A 23,038-nucleotide genomic window follows, 5' to 3' on the forward strand; every position below is an offset into this window, starting at 1 on the left:
TCCCAACACCGACACCGCGCAGAGTAACTCAGTAAACCCCGATCCCAACACCGCGCAGAGTAACTCAGTAAACCCAGATCCCAACACCGACACCGCGCAGAGTAACTCAGTAAACCCAGATCCCAACACCGACACCGCGCAGAGTAACTCAGTAAACCCCGATCCCAACACCGACACCGCGCAGAGTAACTCAGTAAACCCCGATCCCAACACTGACACCGCGCAGAGTAACTCAGTAAACCCCGATCCCAACACTGACACCGCGCAGAGTAACTCAGTAAACCCCGATCCCAACACCGACACCGCGCAGAGTAACTCAGTAAACCCCGATCCCAACACCGCGCAGAGTAACTCAGTAAACCCCGATCCCAACACCGACACCGCGCAGAGTAACTCAGTAAACCCCGATCCCAACACCGCGCAGAGTAACTCAGTAAACCCCGATCCCAACACCGACACCGCGCAGAGTAACTCAGTAAACCCCGATCCCAACACCGCGCAGAGTAACTCAGTAAACCCCGATACCAACACCGACACCGCGCAGAGTAACTCAGTAAACCCCGATCCCAACACCGACACCGCGCAGAGTAACTCAGTAAACCCCGATCCCAACACCGCGCAGAGTAACTCAGTAAACCCCGATCCCAACACCGACACTGCGCAGAGTAACTCAGTAAACCCCGATCCCAACACCGACACCGCGCAGAGTAACTCAGTAAACCCCGATCCCAACACCGACACCGCGCAGAGTAACTCAGTAAACCCCGATCCCAACACCGACACCGCGCAGAGTAACTCAGTAAACCCCGATCCCAACACCGCGCAGAGTAACTCAGTAAACCCCGATCCCAACACCGACATCGCGCAGAGTAACTCAGTAAACCCCGATCCCAACACCGACACCGCGCAGAGTAACTCAGTAAACCCCGATCCCAACACCGACACCGCGCAGAGTGACTCAGTAAACCCCGATCCCAACACCGACACTGCGCAGAGTAACTCAGTAAACCCCGATCCCAACACCGACACCGCGCACAGTAACTCAGTAAACCCCGATCCCAACACCGACACCGCGCAGAGTAACTCAGTAAACCCCGATCCCAACACCGACACCGCGCAGAGTGACTCAGTAAACCCCGATCCCAACACCGCGCAGAGTGACTCAGTAAACCCCGATCCCAACACCGACACCGCGCAGAGTAACTCAGTAAACCCAGATCACCCCAGCCCCTCCCTCGCCCCAGCCCCTAACTCGTCATTCCACCCGTACCTGTTGATATTCTTTCTTTTGTGCATCCAATTCGTTTTGCCTGCGCTGCAAATCTTCGTGTTCCCGCTTCAGCTGCTCGACTTTCTGGTTGAGTTGTGCCTCCTGCTCGGTCAGTTCGTGCTCGTACTGTCGCAGCTCCTCCTCGGTGTAAATCTGAGTCTCATCCAGTGTCTGCACCAGCACAGAACAGGAGGAGAATCACGGGACAGGCAGAGGATAAACTAAATTAATACTTTCCCTCAACCCAATGATGACAAACTCCCCAAACCCAGGCCAATCACTGACCCTTCCGACCAGCCGGACACTGACCTCCCCGTGCCTCCGACCAGCCGGACACTGACCTCCCCGTGTCTCCGGCCAGCCGGACACTGACCTCCCCGTGCCTCTGGCCAGCCGGACACTGACCTCCCCGTGCCTCCGGCCAGACGGACACTGACCTCCCCGTGCCTCTGACCAGCCGGACACTGACCTCCCCGTGCCTCTGACCAGCTGGACCCTGACCTCCCCGTGTCTCCGGCCAGCCGGACACTGACCTCCCCGTGCCTCTGGCCAGCCGGACACTGGCCTCCCCGTGCCTCCGGCCAGACGGACACGGACCTCCCCGTGCCTCTGACCAGCCGGACACTGACCTCCCCGTGCCTCTGACCAGCTGGACCCTGACCTCCCCGTGCCTCTGACCAGCTGGACCCTGACCTCCCCGGGTTTCCGGCCAGCCGGACACTGACCTCCCCGTGCCTCTGACCAGCCAGACAGTGACCTCCCTGTGCCTCTGACCAGCCGGACTCTGACCTCCCCGTGCCTCTGACCAGCCGGACAGTGACCTTCCCGTGCCTCTGACCAGCCGGACACTGACCTCCCCGTGCCTCTGACCAGCCAGACAGTGACCTCCCCGTGCCTCTGACCAGCCGGACACCGACCTCCCCGTGCCTCTGACCAGCCGGACTCTGACCTCCCCGTGCCTCTGACCAGCCGGACAGTGACCTTCCCGTGCCTCTGACCAGCCGGACACTGACCTCCCCGTGCCTCTGACCAGCCAGACAGTGACCTCCCCGTGCCTCTGACCAGCCGGACACTGACCTCCCCGTGCCTCTGACCAGCCGGACACTGACCTCCCTGTGCCTCTGACCAGCCAGACAGTGACCTCCCCGTGCTTCTGACCAGCCAGACAGTGACCTCCCCGTGCCTCTGACCAGCCGGACTCTGACCTCCCCGTGCCTCTGACCAGCCGGACAGTGACCTTCCCGTGCCTCTGACCAGCCGGACACTGACCTCCCCGTGCCTCGGACCAGCCAGACAGTGACCTCCCCGTGCCTCTGACCAGCCAGACAGTGACCTCCCCGTGCCTCTGACCAACCGGACAGTGACCTCCCCGTGCCTCTGGCCAGCCGGATACTGACCTCCCCGTGCCTCTGACCAGCCGGATACTGACCTCCCACTCCTCTGGCTCCAAGAATTCCTTCTTCTCTGTGGATTTCAGAAACTCTCCTAAGCTGACCAGCCGATCCTTGTTTGTATCAACCTATCAAACACCAAGAAGTGTTATCACATAATCTGAAAGAAAAGCAATTCTCGGCTTAATGGGAATCCCTGTGGCGCAGTGAGCAGTGGTCACTGTCTGTGCGGAGTCTGCACATCCTCCCCGTGTCTGCGTGGGTTTCCTCCGGGTGCTCCGGTTTCCTCCCAGTCCAAAGATGTGCGGGTTAAATTGCCCTTAGTGTCTCCTAAAAGGCCAAAAAGGTTAGGAGGGGTTATTGGGTTACAGGGATAGGGTGGCTTAAGTGGGTCGGTGCAGACTCGATGGGCTGAATGGCCTCCTTCTGCCCTGTATGTTCTATGTATCTATGTACTATGAATGGAGTTTCATAATGTGGTTCAAAGGACTGAAATCAGGTCAGGAATCCTTCCATTACTCCCCCACTATTCCCCAAAGGGAAAAACAGTACGCGTGTGAGGATTCGCTAAAAATAATTGTCTTGCTAATCTCCCTGTTGTCATCACAGGGCTGGCAAGGTAGCACAGTGGTTAGCACTGCTGCATCACAGCTCCAGGGTCCCAGGTTCGATTCCCGGCTTGGGTCACTGTCTGTGCGGAGTCTGCACGTTCTCCCCGTGTCTGCGTGGGTTTCCTCCGGGTGCTCCGGTTTCCTCCCACAGTCCAAAGATGTGCAGGTTAGATGAATTGGACATTCTGAATTTGCCCCTTAGTGTCCAAAAGGGTTAGGAGGGGTTATGGGGATAGGGTGGGTGTGTGGGCTTATCTAGGGTGCTCTTTCCAAGGGCCGGTACAGACTCGATGGGCCGAATGACCTCCTTCTGCACTGTAAATTCTATGATTGTGTTCCATGATCACAGTGTGATACACTGGAGCTCCCAGGATCACAACGTCTGGTTAACCCCAGTATTCTCCTCTGTCCGATTTAAGATATGGAATTTTCCATCAGGAAGTGTGCTGGAAGCAGCAACTGTGATTTCACAACAGACTGAAAAAGATTTTTTTATTGTGGAGGGAATAAAAAAAAAAAATCTTTATTGTCACAAGTAGGCTTACATTAACACCGCAATGAAGTTACTGTGAAAAGCCCCTAGTCGCCACATTCCGGCGCCTGTTCGGGTACACGGAGGGAGAATTCGGAATGTCCAATTCACCTAACAGCTCATCTTTCGGGACTTGTGGGAGGAAACCGGAGCACCCGGAGGAAACCCACGCAGACACGGGGGGAACGTGCAGACTCCGCACAGACAGTGACCCAAGCCGGGAATCGAACCTGGGACCCTGGAGCTGTGAAGCCACAGTGCTAACCACTGTGCTACCGTGCTGTAATAGTACGGAAAACTGGAACCAATGCCAAATCCACCAGGATACATAGAGGGATGGAGCAGTTAAATTCCAATCTATTAAACTCTGTCAGAGTAAGATTCTGCAACTGAATCTTTCCTGGAGTCAGCCGGCATTGGCATGGTAACTGCTACACATTACACCCGAAAGGGTTCAACACCTGCACTTTGGTAAAGTGACAGTCACGTTTTACACAACCTAATCTCCTTTCTAAATGTTCCGTTTGCAGAGCAACAGGATTTTCCATTTTCTCCTCACCTCACTCATCACGTGCTCCCTCATCCTCAGCCGCTCCTCCTCCATCTCCATCATATCATCTTCTTCATTTTTTGGATCATAAACTTTCTCCAGCTTGATAGGGGAGAGAGACATGGCCCAATTTATCAATGAACAAAACATTGTCCTTCATGTTCTGAGGGATACACATCTGAACGTGCAGCTCAGGATTAACTCTAGTTAATGAGTAAGCGGAGGGTATATTCTGTGCTCAGAAGCACTGGCTTCGGGAGTTCATGCTGTCACTGGGGCACCGACACTGTGTCTGACCGTCTGACACTAACTTACCAGTTGCAGTATCTTCCAGTCTGAGCGGTGATAAGGCGTGACCCATGGATTCGGGTGAGAAACTGTGTGAGAGTCGGAGGAAGGACTGATCCACTCCACTTCCCTGCACCCTCCCGAAGGCGTAATAGGAGGTGAAGTCTAATCGGACTGACACACGGTCACTGTCACACCTCAGCTCGGAGCCCAGGGAATGTGTTCGCTTGTTCAACAGGGGCAATAGAGCAGAGGGTAGGGAGTCTGCTCGGCTCCCCACAGACCCCCTACCCTCCGCTCCAGCAGCTCCCCACAGACCCCCTACCCTCCGCTCCAGCAGCTCCCCACAGAGCCCCTACCCTCTGCTCCAGCAGCTCCCCACAGACCCCCTACCCTCTGCTCCAGCAGCTCCCCACAGACCCCCTACCCTCCGCTCCAGCAGCTCCCCACAGACCCCCTACCCTCCGCTCCAGCAGCTCCCCACAGACCCCCTACCCTCCGCTCCAGCAGCTCCCCACAGAGCCCCTACCCTCCGCTCCAGCAGCTCCCCACAGACCCCCTACCCTCCTCTCCAGCAGCTCCCCACAGACCCCCTACCCTCCGCTCCAGCAGCTCCCCACAGACCCCCTACCCTCCGCTCCTGTTCCAGCCGCTCCCCAGGCTCTCGACCCTCCGTTCCTGCTCTCAGAGAATGATCAGACTCCACCAGGCTGACTCAGATCAAGACTGGATACTGTGGCTAAACTCAGTCACTCACCTCTTTGGTAAACAAAGCTTCCAGTTCTTGTTCATCTAACACACCATCATTGTTAGTATCTGCAAAAAGAACCCGGTTTCAATGAGGGGATCACGGAGATTCCGAATACAGTTTATAGTTAATACAGCAGCACGGCGACAGGGGTTACGGGCAGCACGGCGACAGGGGTTACGGGCAGCACGGCGACAGGGGTTACGGGCAGCACGGCGACAGGGGTTACGGGCAGCACAGGAAGGGCCCTTCGGCCCATTGCTTCTGCGCCAGTCAGAAACCACGACCTAACCATTCTCATCCTGTTTTCCAGCACTGCCCTGGGATCGCAAGCGAACATCTCAATACTTCTGAAATGTTCTGAGGGTCTCAGCCTCCACCCCCCTCTCCGGCAGCGAGTTACAGACTCCCACCCCCCTCTGGGGGAAAAGGTTTCTCCTCACATCCTCTCTAACCCTCCTGCCCCTTAACCTTAAATCTCTGCCCCCTGGCCATTGGCCCCTCCACCAAGGGTGAAAGTTTCCTCCTGTCTTCGCTATCATACCCCTCAATTTTATACATAATAATAATAATCACTTATGGTCACACGTAGGCTTCAATGAAGTTACTGTGAAAAGCCCCTAGTTGCCACATTCCGGCGCCTGTTCAGGGAGGCCAGTGCGGGAACGTCCCCCCTCAGTCTCCTCTGCTGCAAGGAAAACAATCCCAGTCTATCCAATCTCTCTTCATAGCTGAAACTCTCCAGCCCAGGCACCATCCTGGTAAATCTCCTCTGCCCCCTTCCCAGTGACTATCACATCCCTCCTGTAATGTGGATTCCAGAACTGCTCACAATACTCTAGCTGTGGCCTGACCAACGTTTTATACAGTTCCAGCATAACCTCCCTGCTCTGAAACTCTCCGCCTCGGCTAATGAAGGCAAGAATACCAATTGTCTTCTTAACCACTGTACCCACCTGCTCTGCTACCTTAAGGGACGGGTGTACATGCAGACCAAGGTCCCTCTGATCCTCGCTGCTTCCCAGGGTCCTGCCGTTTATCCTGTATTCCTTTGCCCTGTTTGTCCGGCCCAAGTGCCTCACCTCCCACTTACCCAGACTCAATTCCATTTGCCTCTGACCAGCCCCTCGGACCAGCCCGTCTGTATCCTCCTGTAATCGGAGGCTATCCTCCTCACTATTTACCACCCACCGATTTTCATATCATCCTCAAACTTACTGATCAACCCTCCTACATTCATGTCTAAATCATTTATATAAACCACAACAGCAAGGGCCCCTCACCGATCCCTGCGGGACCCCACTGGACACAGGCTTCCTGTCAGAAACACCCCTCGCCCATCACCCTCTGCTTCCTGCCTCTCAGCCAATTCTGGATCCAATTTGCCAAATTTCCTTGGATTCCGTGGGCTCTTACCTCCGCTGTCAGCCTCCCGTGTGGAACCTTATCAAAAGCCTTGCTGAAGCCCAAGCAGACTTCGTCAAATACGTTTCCCTCATCTACACTCCTGGTCACCTCTTTGGAAAATTCAATGAAGTTGGTCAGACATGACCTCCCCTTAACCAAACCACGCTGACTGTTCCTGATTAATCCCCGCCTCTCCAAATGCTGATTCATTCTGTCTCTCAGATTTGCTGCCAATAGATTCCCCACCGCTGAGGTTAGACTGACTGGTCTGCAGTTTCCTGCTTTATCCCTTCTCCCTGCTTGAATACCGGAACCACAGTGGTGATCCCCCAGTCCCCCAGCACCTCTCCTGTGGCCAGAGAGGAATTGCAAATTTATGTGGAGTCTGCACGTTCTCCCCGTGTCTGCGTGGGTTTCCTCCGGGTGCTCCGGTTTCCTCCCACAGTCCAAAGATGTGCATGTTCGGTGGATTGGCCGTGATAAACCTGCCTCATGGCGTTGAGGGATATACAGGTTAAGTGGAGTTAGAGGAAAGGGTGGGGGAAATGTGCCGAGGCAGGTTGCTCTTTCGGAGGGTCAGCACACACTCGAGGGGCCAAAATGCTGCCTTCTGCACTGTAGAGATTCTAATGTCACTGCATTCACACTCAGGGAAGTAGGGTCAGTCAGGGAGGATCTGTGGGGGAGACACAAGCTGGTTGGTGAGTGAATCCTTGCAATGCTAAGTGGGCGTGAGACATGCAGGTGGACACTGGTTACTGTGCTCCCAGGGGTGTTGAACTGAGCTCTTTACCATGTAATCTGAAGAAGGTTTTTGGATTGAACTCGTTAGGGTCCAGCCCATCGGTTTCCTCCCACACTTCCTTCAGCTGATCCCGGCTTCCCTGTCACAATCACAAACAAGCAGCAATCAGATTAATCCTCCCTACATTCCAATTGGTGCCCCAGGCTGTAACCCCAGGATCTCCACTCTCACCGACACGTTCACTGACCCCAGGAGCTCCACTCTCACCGACACGTTCACTAACCCCAGGAGCTCCACTCTCACCGACACGTTCACTAACCCCAGGAGCTCCACTCTCACCGACACGTTCACTAACCCCAGGAGCTCCGCTCTCACCAACACGTTCACTACCCCCAGGAGCTCCACTCTCACCGACACGTTCACTAACCCCAGGAGCTCCACTCACCGACACGTTCACTAACCCCAGGAGCTCCACTCACCGACACGTTCACTAATCCCAGGAGCTCCGCTCTCACCAACACGTTCACTACCCCCAGGAGCTCCACTCTCACCGACACGTTCACTAATCCCGGGAGCTCCACTCTCACCGACACGTTCACTAATCCCGGGAGCTCCGCTCTCACCAACACGTTCACTAATCCCAGGAGCTCCACTCACCGACACGTTCACTAATCCCAGGAGCTCCGCTCTCACCGACACGTTCACTAACCCCAGGAGCTCCACTCACCGACACGTTCACTAATCCCAGGAGCTCCGCTCTCACCAACACGTTCACTACCCCCAGGAGCTCCACTCTCACCAACACGTTCACTACCCCCAGGAGCTCCACTCTCACCAACACGTTCACTAACCCCAGGAGCTCCGCTCTCACCAACACGTTCACTAATCCCGGGAGCTCCGCTCTCACCGACACGTTCACTAACCCCAGGAGCTCCACTCTCACCGACACGTTCACTATCCCCAGGAGCTCCGCTCTCACCAACACGTTCACTATCCCCAGGAGCTCCGCTCTCACCGACACGTTCACTAACCCCAGGAGCTCCACTCTCACCAACACGTTCACTATCCCCAGGAGCTCCACTCTCACCGACACGTTCACTAATCCCGGGAGCTCCACTCTCACCGACACGTTCACTAATCCCGGGAGCTCCGCTCTCACCAACACGTTCACTAATCCCGGGAGCTCCGCTCTCACCGACACGTTCACTAATCCCGGGAGCTCCGCTCTCACCAACACGTTCACTAATCCCGGGAGCTCCACTCTCACCGACACGTTCACTATCCCCAGGAGCTCCGCTCTCACCGACACGTTCACTAACCCCAGGAGCTCCGCTCTCACCAACACGTTCACTAATCCCGGGAGCTCCACTCTCACCAACACGTTCACTATCCCCAGGAGCTCCGCTCTCACCGACACGTTCACTAACCCCAGGAGCTCCACTCTCACCAACACGTTCACTATCCCCAGGAGCTCCACTCTCACCGACACGTTCACTAATCCCGGGAGCTCCACTCTCACCGACACGTTCACTAATCCCGGGAGCTCCGCTCTCACCAACACGTTCACTAATCCCGGGAGCTCCACTCTCACCGACACGTTCACTAATCCCGGGAGCTCCGCTCTCACCAACACGTTCACTAATCCCGGGAGCTCCGCTCTCACCAACACGTTCACTAATCCCGGGAGCTCCACTCTCACCGACACGTTCACTAATCCCGGGAGCTCCACTCTCACCGACACGTTCACTAATCCCGGGAGCTCCACTCTCACCGACACGTTCACTATCCCCAGGAGCTCCGCTCTCACCAACACGTTCACTAACCCCAGGAGCTCCACTCACCGACACGTTCACTAACCCCAGGAGCTCCACTCACCGACACGTTCACTAATCCCAGGAGCTCCACTCTCACCGACACGTTCACTAATCCCGGGAGCTCCACTCTCACCGACACGTTCACTAACCCCAGGAGCTCCACTCTCACCGACACGTTCACTAATCCCAGGAGCTCCGCTCTCACCGACACGTTCACTAATCCCAGGAGCTCCACTCTCACCGACACGTTCACTAACCCCAGGAGCTCCGCTCTCACCAACACGTTCACTAACCCCAGGAGCTCCACTCTCACCGACACGTTCACTAACCCCAGGAGCTCCACTCACCGACACGTTCACTAATCCCAGGAGCTCCACTCTCACCGACACGTTCACTAATCCCGGGAGCTCCACTCTCACCGACACGTTCACTAACCCCAGGAGCTCCACTCTCACCGACACGTTCACTAATCCCAGGAGCTCCGCTCTCACCAACACGTTCACTAATCCCGGGAGCTCCGCTCTCACCAACACGTTCACTCATCCCGGGAGCTCCGCTCTCACCAACACGTTCACTAATCCCGGGAGCTCCGCTCTCACCGACACGTTCACTAATCCCAGGAGCTCCGCTCTCACCGACACGTTCACTAATCCCAGGAGCTCCACTCTCACCGACACGTTCACTAATCCCGGGAGCTCCGCTCTCACCGACACGTTCACTAACGCCACGAGCTCCACTCTCACCGACACGTTCACTAACCCCAGGAGCTCCGCTCTCACCGACACGTTCACTAATCCCAGGAGCTCCGCTCTCACCAACACGTTCACTAACCCCAGGAGCTCCACTCACCGACACGTTCACTAATCCCAGGAGCTCCACTCACCGACACGTTCACTAATCCCAGGAGCTCCACTCTCACCGACACGTTCACTAATCCCAGGAGCTCCGCTCTCACCGACACGTTCACTAATCCCAGGAGCTCCACTCTCACCGACACGTTCACTAATCCCGGGAGCTCCACTCTCACCGACACGTTCACTAATCCCGGGAGCTCCACTCTCACCGACACGTTCACTAATCCCAGGAGCTCCGCTCTCACCAACACGTTCACTAACCCCAGGAGCTCCGCTCTCACCGACACGTTCACTAACCCCAGGAGCTCCACTCACCGACACGTTCACTAATCCCAGGAGCTCCACTCTCACCGACACGTTCACTAATCCCAGGAGCTCCACTCTCACCAACACGTTCACTAATCCCGGGAGCTCCACTCTCACCGACACGTTCACTAATCCCCACGAGCTCCACTCTCACCAACACGTTCACTAACCCCAGGAGCTCCACTCTCACCAACACGTTCACTAATCCCAGGAGCTCCACTCACCGACACGTTCACTAATCCCAGGAGCTCCACTCTCACCAACACGTTCACTATCCCCAGGAGCTCCACTCTCACCGACACGTTCACTAACCCCAGGAGCTCCACTCTCACCAACACGTTCACTAATCCCAGGAGCTCCACTCTCACCAACACGTTCACTAATCCCAGGAGCTCCACTCTCACCGACACGTTCACTAATCCCAGGAGCTCCACTCACCGACACGTTCACTAATCCCAGGAGCTCCACTCTCACCAACACGTTCACTAATCCCAGGAGCTCCACTCTCACCAACACGTTCACTAATCCCGGGAGCTCCACTCTCACCGACACGTTCACTAACCCCAGGAGCTCCGCTCTCACCAACACGTTCACTAATCCCAGGAGCTCCACTCTCACCAACACGTTCACTAACGCCACGAGCTCCACTCTCACCGACACGTTCACTAATCCCAGGAGCTCCACTCACCGACACGTTCACTAATCCCAGGAGCTCCACTCTCACCGACACGTTCACTAATCCCAGGAGCTCCACTCTCACCGACACGTTCACTAATCCCGGGAGCTCCGCTCTCACCAACACGTTCACTAACGCCACGAGCTCCACTCTCACCGACACGTTCACTAATCCCAGGAGCTCCACTCACCGACACGTTCACTAATCCCAGGAGCTCCACTCTCACCAACACGTTCACTAATCCCAGGAGCTCCACTCTCACCAACACGTTCACTAATCCCAGGAGCTCCACTCTCACCAACACGTTCACTAATCCCACGAGCTCCACTCTCACCAACACGTTCACTAATCCCACGAGCTCCACTCTCACCGACACGTTCACTAACCCCAGGAGCTCCGCTCTCACCAACACGTTCACTAACGCCACGAGCTCCACTCTCACCGACACGTTCACTAACCCCAGGAGCTCCGCTCTCACCAACACGTTCACTAACGCCACGAGCTCCACTCTCACCGACACGTTCACTAATCCCAGGAGCTCCACTCACCGACACGTTCACTAATCCCAGGAGCTCCACTCTCACCGACACGTTCACTAATCCCAGGAGCTCCACTCTCACCAACACGTTCACTAATCCCGGGAGCTCCACTCTCACCGACACGTTCACTAACCCCAGGAGCTCCGCTCTCACCAACACGTTCAGTATCCCCAGGAGCTCCACTCTCACCGACACGTTCACTAATCCCAGGTGCTCCACTCTCACCGACACGTTCACTAATCCCAGGAGCTCCACTCTCACCAACACGTTCACTAATCCCAGGAGCTCCACTCTCACCAACACGTTCACTATCCCCAGGAGCTCCACTCTCACCAACACGTTCACTGACGCCAGGAGTTCCACTCTCACCAACACGTTCACTAACCCCAGGAGCTCCACTCTCACCAACACGTTCACTATCCCCAGGAGCTCCACTCTCACCAACACGTTCACTGACGCCAGGAGTTCCACTCTCACCAACACGTTCACTAATCCCAGGAGCTCCACTCTCACCAACACGTTCACTATCCCCAGGAGCTCCACTCTCACCAACACGTTCACTGACGCCAGGAGTTCCACTCTCACCAACACGTTCACTAACCCCAGGAGCTCCACTCTCACCGACACGTTCACTAATGCCAGGATCTCCGCTCTCACCAACACGTTCACTAATCCCAGGATCTCCGCTCTCACCAACACGTTCACTAATCCCAGGAGCTCCACTCTCACCGACACGTTCACTAACGCCAGGAGCTCCACTCACCGACACGTTCACTAATCCCAGGAGCTCCACTCTCACCGACACGTTCACTAATCCCAGGAGTTCCACTCTCACCAACACGTTCACTAATCCCAGGAGCTCCACTCTCACCGACACGTTCACTAATCCCGGGAGCTCCGCTCTCACCAACACGTTCACTAATCCCAGTAGCTCCGCTCTCACCAACACGTTCACTAATCCCAGGAGTTCCACTCTCACCAACACGTTCACTAACCCCAGGAGCTCCACTCTCACCGACACGTTCACTAACACCAGGAGCTCCACTCTCACCGACACGTTCACTAACCCCAGGAGCTCCACTCTCACCGACACGTTCACTAACCCCAGGAGCTCCACTCTCACCGACACGTTCACTAACACCAGGAGTTCCACTCTCACCAACACGTTCACTAACCCCAGGAGCTCCACTCTCACCGACACGTTCACTAACACCAGGAGCTCCACTCTCACCGACACGTTCACTAACACCAGGAGCTCCACTCTCACCGACACGTTCACTGACCCCAGGAGCTCCGCTCTCACCGACACGTTCACTAATCCCGGGAGCTCCACTCTCACCGACACGTTCACTAACCCCAGGAGCTCCGCTCTCACCGACACGTTCACTAATCCCAGGAGCTCCGCTCTCACCGACACGTTCACTAATCCCAGGAGCTCCGCTCTCACCAACACGTTCACTAACGCCAGGAGTTCCACTCTCACCGACACGTTCACTAATCCCAGGAGCTCCGCTCTCACCGACACGTTCACTAACCCCAGGAGCTCCGCTCTCACCAACACGTTCACTAATCCCACGAGCTCCACTCTCACCGACACATTCACTAACCCCAGGAGCTCCGCTCTCACCGACACGTTCACTAATCCCAGGAGCTCCACTCTCACCGACACGTTCACTAACGCCAGGAGCTCCACTCACCGACACGTTCACTAATCCCAGGAGCTCCACTCTCACCGACACGTTCACTAATCCCAGGAGTTCCACTCTCACCAACACGTTCACTAATCCCAGGAGCTCCACTCTCACCGACACGTTCACTAATCCCGGGAGCTCCACTCTCACCAACACGTTCACTAATCCCAGTAGCTCCGCTCTCACCAACACGTTCACTAATCCCAGGAGTTCCACTCTCACCAACACGTTCACTAACCCCAGGAGCTCCACTCTCACCGACACGTTCACTAACACCAGGAGCTCCACTCTCACCGACACGTTCACTAACCCCAGGAGCTCCACTCTCACCGACACGTTCACTAATCCCGGGAGCTCCACTCTCACCGACACGTTCACTAATCCCGGGAGCTCCACTCTCACCGACACGTTCACTAACCCCAGGAGCTCCGCTCTCACCAACACGTTCACTAACGCCAGGAGTTCCACTCTCACCAACACGTTCACTAATCCCAGGAGCTCCGCTCTCACCGACACGTTCACTAACCCCAGGAGCTCCGCTCTCACCGACACGTTCACTAATCCCACGAGCTCCACTCTCACCGACACGTTCACTAATCCCAGGAGCTCCACTCTCACCGACACGTTCACTAACGCCAGGAGTTCCACTCTCACCAACACGTTCACTAATCCCAGGAGCTCCGCTCTCACCGACACGTTCACTAATGCCAGGATCTCCGCTCTCACCAACACGTTCACTAATCCCAGGATCTCCGCTCTCACCAACACGTTCACTAATCCCAGGAGCTCCACTCTCACCAACACGTTCACTAACCCCAGGAGCTCCACTCTCACCGACACGTTCACTAACGCCAGGAGCTCCACTCACCGACACGTTCACTAATCCCAGGAGCTCCACTCTCACCGACACGTTCACTAATCCCAGGAGTTCCACTCTCACCAACACGTTCACTAATCCCAGGAGCTCCACTCTCACCGACACGTTCACTAATCCCGGGAGCTCCGCTCTCACCAACACGTTCACTAATCCCAGTAGCTCCGCTCTCACCAACACGTTCACTAATCCCAGGAGTTCCACTCTCACCAACACGTTCACTAACCCCAGGAGCTCCACTCTCACCGACACGTTCACTAATCCCAGGAGCTCCACTCTCACCGACACGTTCACTAACACCAGGAGCTCCACTCTCACCGACACGTTCACTAACCCCAGGAGCTCCACTCTCACCGACACGTTCACTAATCCCGGGAGCTCCGCTCTCACCGGCACGTTGACTTTGGGATGCTCCCGATGTTTTTGCTTCATCTGACTGAAACGAGCTTCTTCCATCTGTCGCTTCTCCTCATCCAGGGTTTTCAGATACTCCCTCCGCTCATGTTCCTTCAACATCTCATAACGTTTGAACTCCTCGTGATGGGCCTGGTCATAGTTCTCCAAATCCTTGGTAGCCTGGTGATCAAGAGCAGCAGAGTCTCATTCTTGGGCAGACAACACGTGGTCATTACAGCCCCAAACCCCACCCTGTAATGGAGTCTGACCCCAACCCAGACCCGCACAGCCGCCCTCGCCCTCCCCCCCTCCCTCCTCCCCCCCCCCACTCCCTCCCTCCCTCCTCCTCCCCCCCCACTCCCTCCCTCCCTCCTCCTCCTCCGCCTCCTCCCCCCACTCCCTCCCTCCCACCCCCCCCCACTCACTCCCTCCCTCCCTCCTCCCCCCCCACTCCCTCCCTCCCCCCCCACTCCCTCCCTCCCCACCCCCCACTCCCCCCCTCCCCACCCCCCACTCCCCCCCTCCCCACCCCCCACTCCCTCCCTCCTCCCCCCCCACTCCCTCCCTCCTCCCCCCCCTCCTCCCCCCTCCCTCCCTCCTCCCCCCCCCACTCCCTCCCTCCTCCCCCCCCCACTCCCTCCCTCCTTCCTCCCCCCTCCCTCCTTCCTCCCCACCCTCCCTCCTTCCTCCCCACCCTCCCTCCTCCCCCCCTCCTCCCCCCCTCACTCCCTCCCTCCTCCCCCCCACTCCCTCCTTCCTCCCCCCCTCCCTCCTTCCTCCCCCCCTCCCTCCTTCCTCCCCCCCACTCCCTCCCTCCTTCCTCCCCCCCACTCCCTCCCTCCCTCCTCCCCCCCACTCCCTCCCTCCCTCCTCCCCCCCACTCCCTCCCTCCCTCCTCCCCCCCACTCCCTCCCTCCCTCCTCCCCCCCCACTCCCTCCCTCCTCCCCCCCCACTCCCTCCCTCCTCCCCCCCTCACTCCCTCCTCCCCCCCTCACTCCCTCCTCCCCCCTCACTCCCTCCCTCCCTCCTTCCTCCCCCCCTCCCTCCTTCCCCCCCCACTCCCTCCCTCCCTCCTCCCCCCCCACTCCCTCCCTCCCTCCTCCCCCCCACTCCCTCCCTCCCTCCTCCCCCCCCACTCCCTCCCTCCCTCCTCCCCCCCCACTCCCTCCCTCCCTCCTCCCCCCCCACTCCCTCCCTCCCTCCTCCCCCCCCACTCCCTCCCTCCCTCCTCCCCCCCCACTCCCTCCCTCCCTCCTCCCCCCCACTCCCTCCCTCCCTCCTCCCCCCCACTCCCTCCCTCCTCCCCCCCCTCCCTCCCCCCTCCCTCCTCCCCCCCCTCCCTCCCTCCTCCCCCCCCCACTCCCTCCCTCCTCCCCCCCCCCCACTCCCTCCCCCCCTCCCTCCTCCTCCCCCCCCCACTCCCTCCCTCCCTCCTCTCCTCCCCCTCCCCCACCCACCTCCCCCTCCCCCACCCACCTCCCCCTCCCCCACCCACCTCCCCCTCCCCCACCCACCTCCCCCTCCCCCACCCACCTCCCCCCACCCTCCTCCCCCTCCCCCACCCTCCTCCCCCTCCCCCACCCTCCTCCCCCTCCCCCACCCCCCTCCCCCATCCTCCTCCCCCTCCCCCTCCCCCACCCTCCTCCCCCTCCCCCACCCTCCTCCCCCTCCCCCACCCCCTCCCCCACCCTCCTCCCCCTCCCCCACCCTCCTCCCCCTCCCCCACCCCCCTCCTCCTCCCCCCTCCCCCACCCTCCTCCCCCATCCTCCTCCCCCCTCCCCCTCCCCCACCCTCCTCCCCCTCCCCCACCCTCCTCCCCTCCCCCACCCTCCCCCCCCTCCCCCACCCTCCCCCCCCTCCCCCACCCCCCTCCCCCATCCTCCTCCCCCTCCCCCTCCCCCACCCTCCTCCCCCTCCCCCACCCTCCCCCTCCCCCACCCCCCTCCCCCACCCCCCTCCCCCTCCCCCACCCTCCCCCACCCCCCCCACCCTCCTCCCCCTCCCCCACCCCCCTCCCCCTCCCCCACCCTCCCCCACCCCCCCCACCCTCCTCCCCCTCCCCCACCCTCCTCCCCCTCCCCCACCCTCCCCCACCCTCCCCCACCCCCCTCCCCCTCCCCCACCCTCCCCCACCCCCCCCACCCTCCTCCCCCTCCCCCACCCTCCTCCCCCTCCCCCACCCTCCTCCCCCTCCCCCACCCTCCTCCCCCTCCCCCACCCTCCTCCCCCTCCCCCACCCTCCTCCCCCTCCCCCACCCTCCTCCCCCTCCCCCACCCCCCTCCCCCACCCTCCTCCCCCTCCCCCACCCTCCTCCCCCACCCTCCTCCCCCACCCTCCTCCCCCTCCTCCCCCTCCCCCACCCTCCTCCCCCTCCCCCACCCTCCTCCCCCCCCCTCCTCCTCCCCCTCCCCCACCCTCCTCCCCCCCCCCCCTCCCCCACCCTCCTCCCCCTCCCCCACCCTCCTCCCCCTCCCCCACCCCCACCCTCCTCCCCCTCCCCCACTAACCTATTTTAGTCCTCACCTCACTCATTTCCCTCCCCGCCCCCATGACCTCCCTCACACCCAAGCTATGATCTGAGAGAATTTGGGGATATTTTCTGAATAACAATGAAGAGATCCACACGGAATATTCCGGACTCACCGCTCGGATCAGCAGCTCCAGGTCTCGAGCCTCAAAGGTGTGGGAGTTCTTCGGGTCCAGATGTTCAATCTGCTTCAGCAGATTCAGGTGATCAATCTGCACATCTGGACAAGGGGAGGGGTCAAGAGAATTAGACTTGGAGCTTATTAAAACTCCGATGGTGAGAGATCGAGATATCCATGCTGAACGTTAACCTATGTAATGAGGCAGTGGGGAAGGGAACACTGACAAAGGAGAGTATTTGCAGGCACGGAGATGGGTTGAAGTGTGTATACTTCAACGCAAGCATCATCAGGAATAAGGTGGGTGAACTTAAGGCATGGATCGGTACTTGGGACTACGATGTGGTGGCCATCACGGAAACGTGGATAGAAGAGGGGCAGAAATGGTTGTTGGAGGTCCCAGGTTAAAGATGTTTCAATAAGATTAGGGAGGGTGGTAAAAGAGGTGGGGGGGTGGCATTATTAATTAGAGATAGTATAACAGCTGCAGAAAGGCAGTTCGAGGAGTATCACCCTATTGAGGTAGTATGGGTTGAAGTCAGAAATAGGGAAGGAGCAGTCACCTTGTTAGGAGTTTTCTATAGGCCCCCCAATAGTAGCAGAGATGTGGAGGAACAGATTGGGAAACAGATTTTGGAAAGGTGCAGAAGTCATAGGGTAGTAGTCATGGGCGACTTTAACTTCCCAAATATTGAGTGGAAACTCTTTAGATCAAATAGTTTGGATGGGGTGGTGTTTGTGCAGTGTGTCCAGGAAGCTTTTCTAACACAGTATGTAGATTGTCCGACCAGAGGAGGGGCAATATTGGATTTAGTACTGGGTAATGAACCAGGGCAAGTGATAGATTTGTTAGTGGGGGAGCATTTTGGAGATAGTGACCACAATTCTGTGACTTTCACTTTAGTAATGGAGAGGGATAGGTACGTGCAACAGGGCAAGGTTTACAATTGGGGGAAGGGTAAATACAATGTTGTCAGACAAGAATTGAAGTGCATAAGTTGGGAACATAGGCTGGCAGGGAAGGACACAAGTGAAATGTGGAACTTGTTCAAGGAACAGGTGCTACGTGTCCTTGATATGTATGTCCCTGTCAGGCAGGGAAGAGATGGTCGAGTGAGGGAACCATGGTTGACAAGAGAGGTTGAATGTCTTGTTAAGAGGAAAAAGGTGACTTATGTAAGGCTGAGGAAACAAGGTTCAGACAGGGCATTGGAGGGATACAAGATAGCCAGGAGGGAACTGAAGAAAGGGATTAGGAGAGCTAAGAGAGGGCATGAACAATCTTTGGCGGGTAGGATCAAGGAAAACCCCAAGGCCTTTTACACATATGTGAGAAATATGAGAATGACTAGAGCGAGGGTAGGTCCGATCAAGGACAGTAGCGGGAGATTGTGTATTGAGTCTGAAGAGATAGGAGAGGTCTTGAATGAGTATTTTTCTTCTGTATTTACAAATGAGAGGGGCGATATTGTTGGAGAGGACAGTGTGAAACAGATTGGTAAGCTCAAGGAAATACTTGTCAGGAAGGAAGATGTGTTGGGCATTTTGAAAAACTTGAGGATAGACAAGTCCCCCGGGCCTGACGGGATATATCCAAGGATTCTATGGGAAGCAAGAGATGAAATTGCAGAGCCGTTGGCAATGATCTTTTCGTCCTCACTGTCAACAGGGGTGGTACCAGGGGATTGGAGAGTGGCGAATGTCGTGCCCCTGTTCAAAAAAGGAACTAGGGATAACCCTGGGAATTACAGGCCAGTTAGTCTTACTTCGGTGGTAGGCAAAGTAATGGAAAGGGTATGAAGGATAGGATTTCTGAGCATCTGGAAAGACACTGCTTGATTAGGGATAGTCAGCACGGATTTGTGAGGGGTAGGTCTTGCCTTACAAATCTTATTGAATTCTTTGAGGAGGTGACCAAGCATGTGGATGAAGGTAAAGCAGTGGATGTAGTGTACATGGATTTTAGTAAGGCATTTGATAAAGTTCCCCATGGTAGGCTTATGCAGAAAGTAAGGAGGCATGGGATAGTGGGAAATTTGGCCAGTTGGATAACGAACTGGCTAACCGATAGAAGTCAGAGAGTGGTGGTGGATGGCAAATATTCAGCCTGGATCCCAGTTACCAGTGGCGTACCGCAGGGATCAGTTCTGGGTCCTCTGCTGTTTGTGATTTTCATTAATGACTTGGATGAGGGAGTTGAAGGGTGGGTCAGTAAATTTGCAGACGATACGAAGATTGGTGGAGTTGTGGATAGTAAGGAGAGCTGTTGTCGGCTGCAAAGAGACATAGATAGGATGCAGAGCTGGGCTGAGAAGTGGCAGATGGAGTTTAACCCTGAAAAGTGTGAGGTTGTCCATTTTGGAAGGACAAATATGAATGCGGAATATAGGGTTAACGGTAGAGTTCTTGGCAATGTGGAGGAGCAGAGAGATCTTGGGGTCTATGTTCATACATCTTTGAAAGTTGCCACTCAAGTGGATAGAGCTGTGAAGAAGGCCTATGGTGTGCTCGCGTTCATTAACAGAGGGATTGAATTTAAGAGCCGTGAGGTGATGATGCAGCTGTACAAAACTTTGGTAAGGCCACATTTGGAGTACTGTGTACAGTTCTGGTCGCCTCATTTTAGGAAGGATGTGGAAGCTCTGGAAAAGGTGCAAAGAAGATTTACCAGGATGTTGCCTGGAATGGAGAGTAGGTCTTACGAGGAAAGGTTGAGGGTGCTAGGCCTTTTCTCATTAGAGCGGAGAAGGATGAGGGGCGACTTGATAGAGGTTTATAAGATGATCAGGGGAATAGATAGAGTAGACAGTCAGAGACTTTTTCCCCGGGTGGAACACACCATTACAAGGGGACATAAATTTAAGGTGAAAGGTGGAAGATATAGGAGGGATATCAGAGGTAGGTTCTTTACCCAGAGAGTAGTGGGGGCATGGAATGCACTGCCTGTGGAAGTAGTTGAGTCGGAAACATTAGGGACCTTCAAGCAGCTATTGGATAGGTACATGGATGACGGTAAAATGATATAGTGTAGATTTATTTGTTCTTAAGGGCAGCACGGTAGCATTGTGGATAGCACAATTGCTTCACAGCTCCATGGTCCCAGGTTCGATTCCGGCTTGGGTCATTGTCTGTGCGGAGTCTGCACGTCCTCCCTGTGTCTGCGTGGGTTTCCTCCGGGTGCTCCGGTTTCCTCCCACAGTCCAAAGATGTGCGGGTTAGGTGAATTGGCCAATGATAAATTGCCCTTAATGTCCAAATTGCCCTTGGTGTTGGGTGGAGGTGTTGAGTTTGGGTAGGGGGCTCTTTCCAAGAGCCGGTGCAGACTCAAAGGGCCGAATGGCCTCCTTCTGCACTGTAAATTCAATGATAATCTATGATTAATCTAGGACAAAGGTTCGGCACAACATCGTGGGCTGAAGGGCCTGTTCTGTGCTGTATTTTCTATGTTCTATGTTCTATTGCTGCTTGAAGCAGGAAGCGAAAAACTGGAAAACTCAATCAATACATTTTCTTCCAACAACAGATGGTGTGTATCACTGTTCTGAACCCATCTCCCGCTCTCCGCGATTTCCCCACACACATTAACGGTTTATACAAAGAAACATCATTTACTCTCTCCTTGCTCAGCATCCATCTTGGCTTTGATGAGCATCCGTAACCTGGAGACCTCCTGTCGTTTCAGCTCGTCCAGCCGAGTGCGGATGTGGTGACTGACCAAATCCAGCTCACTGCTCAGCTTCCCACTCTGAAACAAAAATCACACCTTCAACACCATCGCTGCCTGGCATTCCCATTCCCACCCGCTGACCGCCCAAAATCACAACTCCCCTCTCCATCATTGGTCCAATCCATAAAATCAGGGCATTAACCAGCTGACCGTGCGCTGACCCCCACGCCGACTGACCCCACGCCAAACCTGCGCTGAACCCCACGCCAACTCGACCCCACGCCAAACCGACCCCACGCCAACTCGACCCCACGCCAAACCGACCCCACGCCAAACCGACCCCACGCCAACTCGACCCCACGCCAAACCGACCCCACGCCAAACCGACCCCACGCCAAACCGACCCCACGCCAAACCGACCCCACGCCAACTGACCCCACGCCAACTGACCCCACGCCAACTGACCCCACGCCAATACCTGCACTGACCCCCACGCCGACTGACCCCACGCCAAACCTGCGCTGACCCCACGCCGACTGACCCCACGCCAAACCTGCGCTGACCCAGCACTGGCCCCGCTGCCTGACCCCCATGTCAACCCTGCCGGCTGACCCCTCATTGGCCTCGTCAGCTGACCCCGCGCCGAGGGACCCCGCGCCCCGAGGGATACACTGACCTTAATATCTTCCACGTCCGCTGTCTGCAGTTTCTCCCGAAAGTGGGTGTCAGTCTCCAGGACATCGATCACTTCACGGAGATACCGATCATAATACAGACCAGTGTCCTGCACAACAACAGATGAGCCCAAGTTAGAGAGACGGCCAACGGCAGCAAGGACCGACTGCGGAGTGCCGCTTTCACTTTCTACAGGTTCATTTGGAGTAAAGTTGTGAAGAGGACATAAGGAGGTTATAACGGGAAAGAGAGAGTTAAATGTGTGGGCAAAGTGTGAAATTGTTCATTTTGACAGGAAGAATTAAAAGAGAAATTATCTAAATGTTGAGAGATTGCAGAGGTCGGTAACACAGAGGGACCTGGCAGTCCCAGTGTATCAATCACAAAAGGCTTGAAAGCAAGTACAGATAAAAATGAGGAAAGTTCATAAAATGCTATTGTTTATTGAGTGGAGAATTGATTATAAAAGTAGGGAGGTTATGCTTCAGTTATACAGGGAATTGGTGAGACCCCACATCTGGAACACTGGTACAGTATTGGTTGCTGTATTTAAGGAAAGGTGTAAACGCATTGGAAGCAGGTTTACTGGACTAATACCAGGAACGGGCAGATTGTCTTAGGAGAGAAGGCTGGAGAGGTATTCACTCTGTACCAAGCAGCAGGCCCACGGGCATGAGCGCTAAAGGGCAGAGGTCTAGCAGCTGGAGTTCGGGAACTAGGCATCTGAAAGCAGCCAGGATTGGAACTGGAGGCTTCCGGGTGCGGCGATGACCAGCTAGGTCGCAAGTTTCGGCAGCTCCCGGTGGAACGGACTTTTGGGCTCTTAATAAGAGCCCCAACGGCAATTTTAACGGCTAAAAGCACTGTGCGGTAAACCAGAAGGGAATCCCCCCTGGATACGGATGGAAAAAGGAGAGGAAAGTGGCCGGATTGCGGTGGATCCTTTAGAGCAGCGGCAAGGAAGGCAAGCAAAAACCAAGATGGCGTCGGAAGGTAGCAGTTTAATATGGGGCCCTGAACAACAAGAGTTTTTGAAACGCTGCGTGGAAGAGATCAAAAAGGAGATGAAGAAGGAGCTGTTGGCCCCGATATTACAGGCGATTGAAGGGCTAAAAGATGAGCAAAAGACCCAGGAGCGGGAGCTTCGGGTCGTGAAGGCAAAGGCTGCCGAGAATGAGGACGACATACAGGGCCTGGTGGTGAAGACGGAGATGCACGAGGCACACCATAAACGATGTGTGGAAAGGCTGGAGGTGCTGGACAATAATGCGAGGAGGAACAACCTAAGGATTCTTGGTCTTCCCGAAGGTGCAGAAGGGGCGGATGTCGGGGCATATGTGAGCACGATGCTGCACT

General features: G+C 56.3%; 1 protein-coding gene across 1 annotated transcript in view; it reads right to left on the reverse strand.

Moving 5' to 3' along the window:
• The window catches only part of LOC140404155 (nucleobindin-1-like), a 66,691-nt gene extending 44,335 nt beyond the window's left edge, over positions 1-22,356 (reverse strand). The window contains exons 1-10 of the mRNA XM_072492571.1: positions 22,335-22,356; positions 21,684-21,871; positions 20,953-21,085; positions 17,339-17,442; positions 14,687-14,872; positions 7,591-7,681; positions 5,400-5,458; positions 4,364-4,456; positions 2,700-2,789; positions 1,271-1,441 (exon numbers count right to left, since the gene is read on the reverse strand). Of these exons, the coding sequence (XP_072348672.1) occupies positions 1,271-1,441; positions 2,700-2,789; positions 4,364-4,456; positions 5,400-5,458; positions 7,591-7,681; positions 14,687-14,872; positions 17,339-17,442; positions 20,953-21,085; positions 21,684-21,871; positions 22,335-22,356 (1,137 nt within the window). The remainder of the gene's footprint in view (positions 1-1,270; positions 1,442-2,699; positions 2,790-4,363; positions 4,457-5,399; positions 5,459-7,590; positions 7,682-14,686; positions 14,873-17,338; positions 17,443-20,952; positions 21,086-21,683; positions 21,872-22,334) is intronic.
• Between the last annotated feature and the right edge of the window lie 682 nt (positions 22,357-23,038).

The sequence above is a fragment of the Scyliorhinus torazame genome, chromosome 29, assembly GCF_047496885.1.
Source record: "Scyliorhinus torazame isolate Kashiwa2021f chromosome 29, sScyTor2.1, whole genome shotgun sequence".
Classification (NCBI taxonomy): Eukaryota; Metazoa; Chordata; class Chondrichthyes; order Carcharhiniformes; family Scyliorhinidae; genus Scyliorhinus; species Scyliorhinus torazame.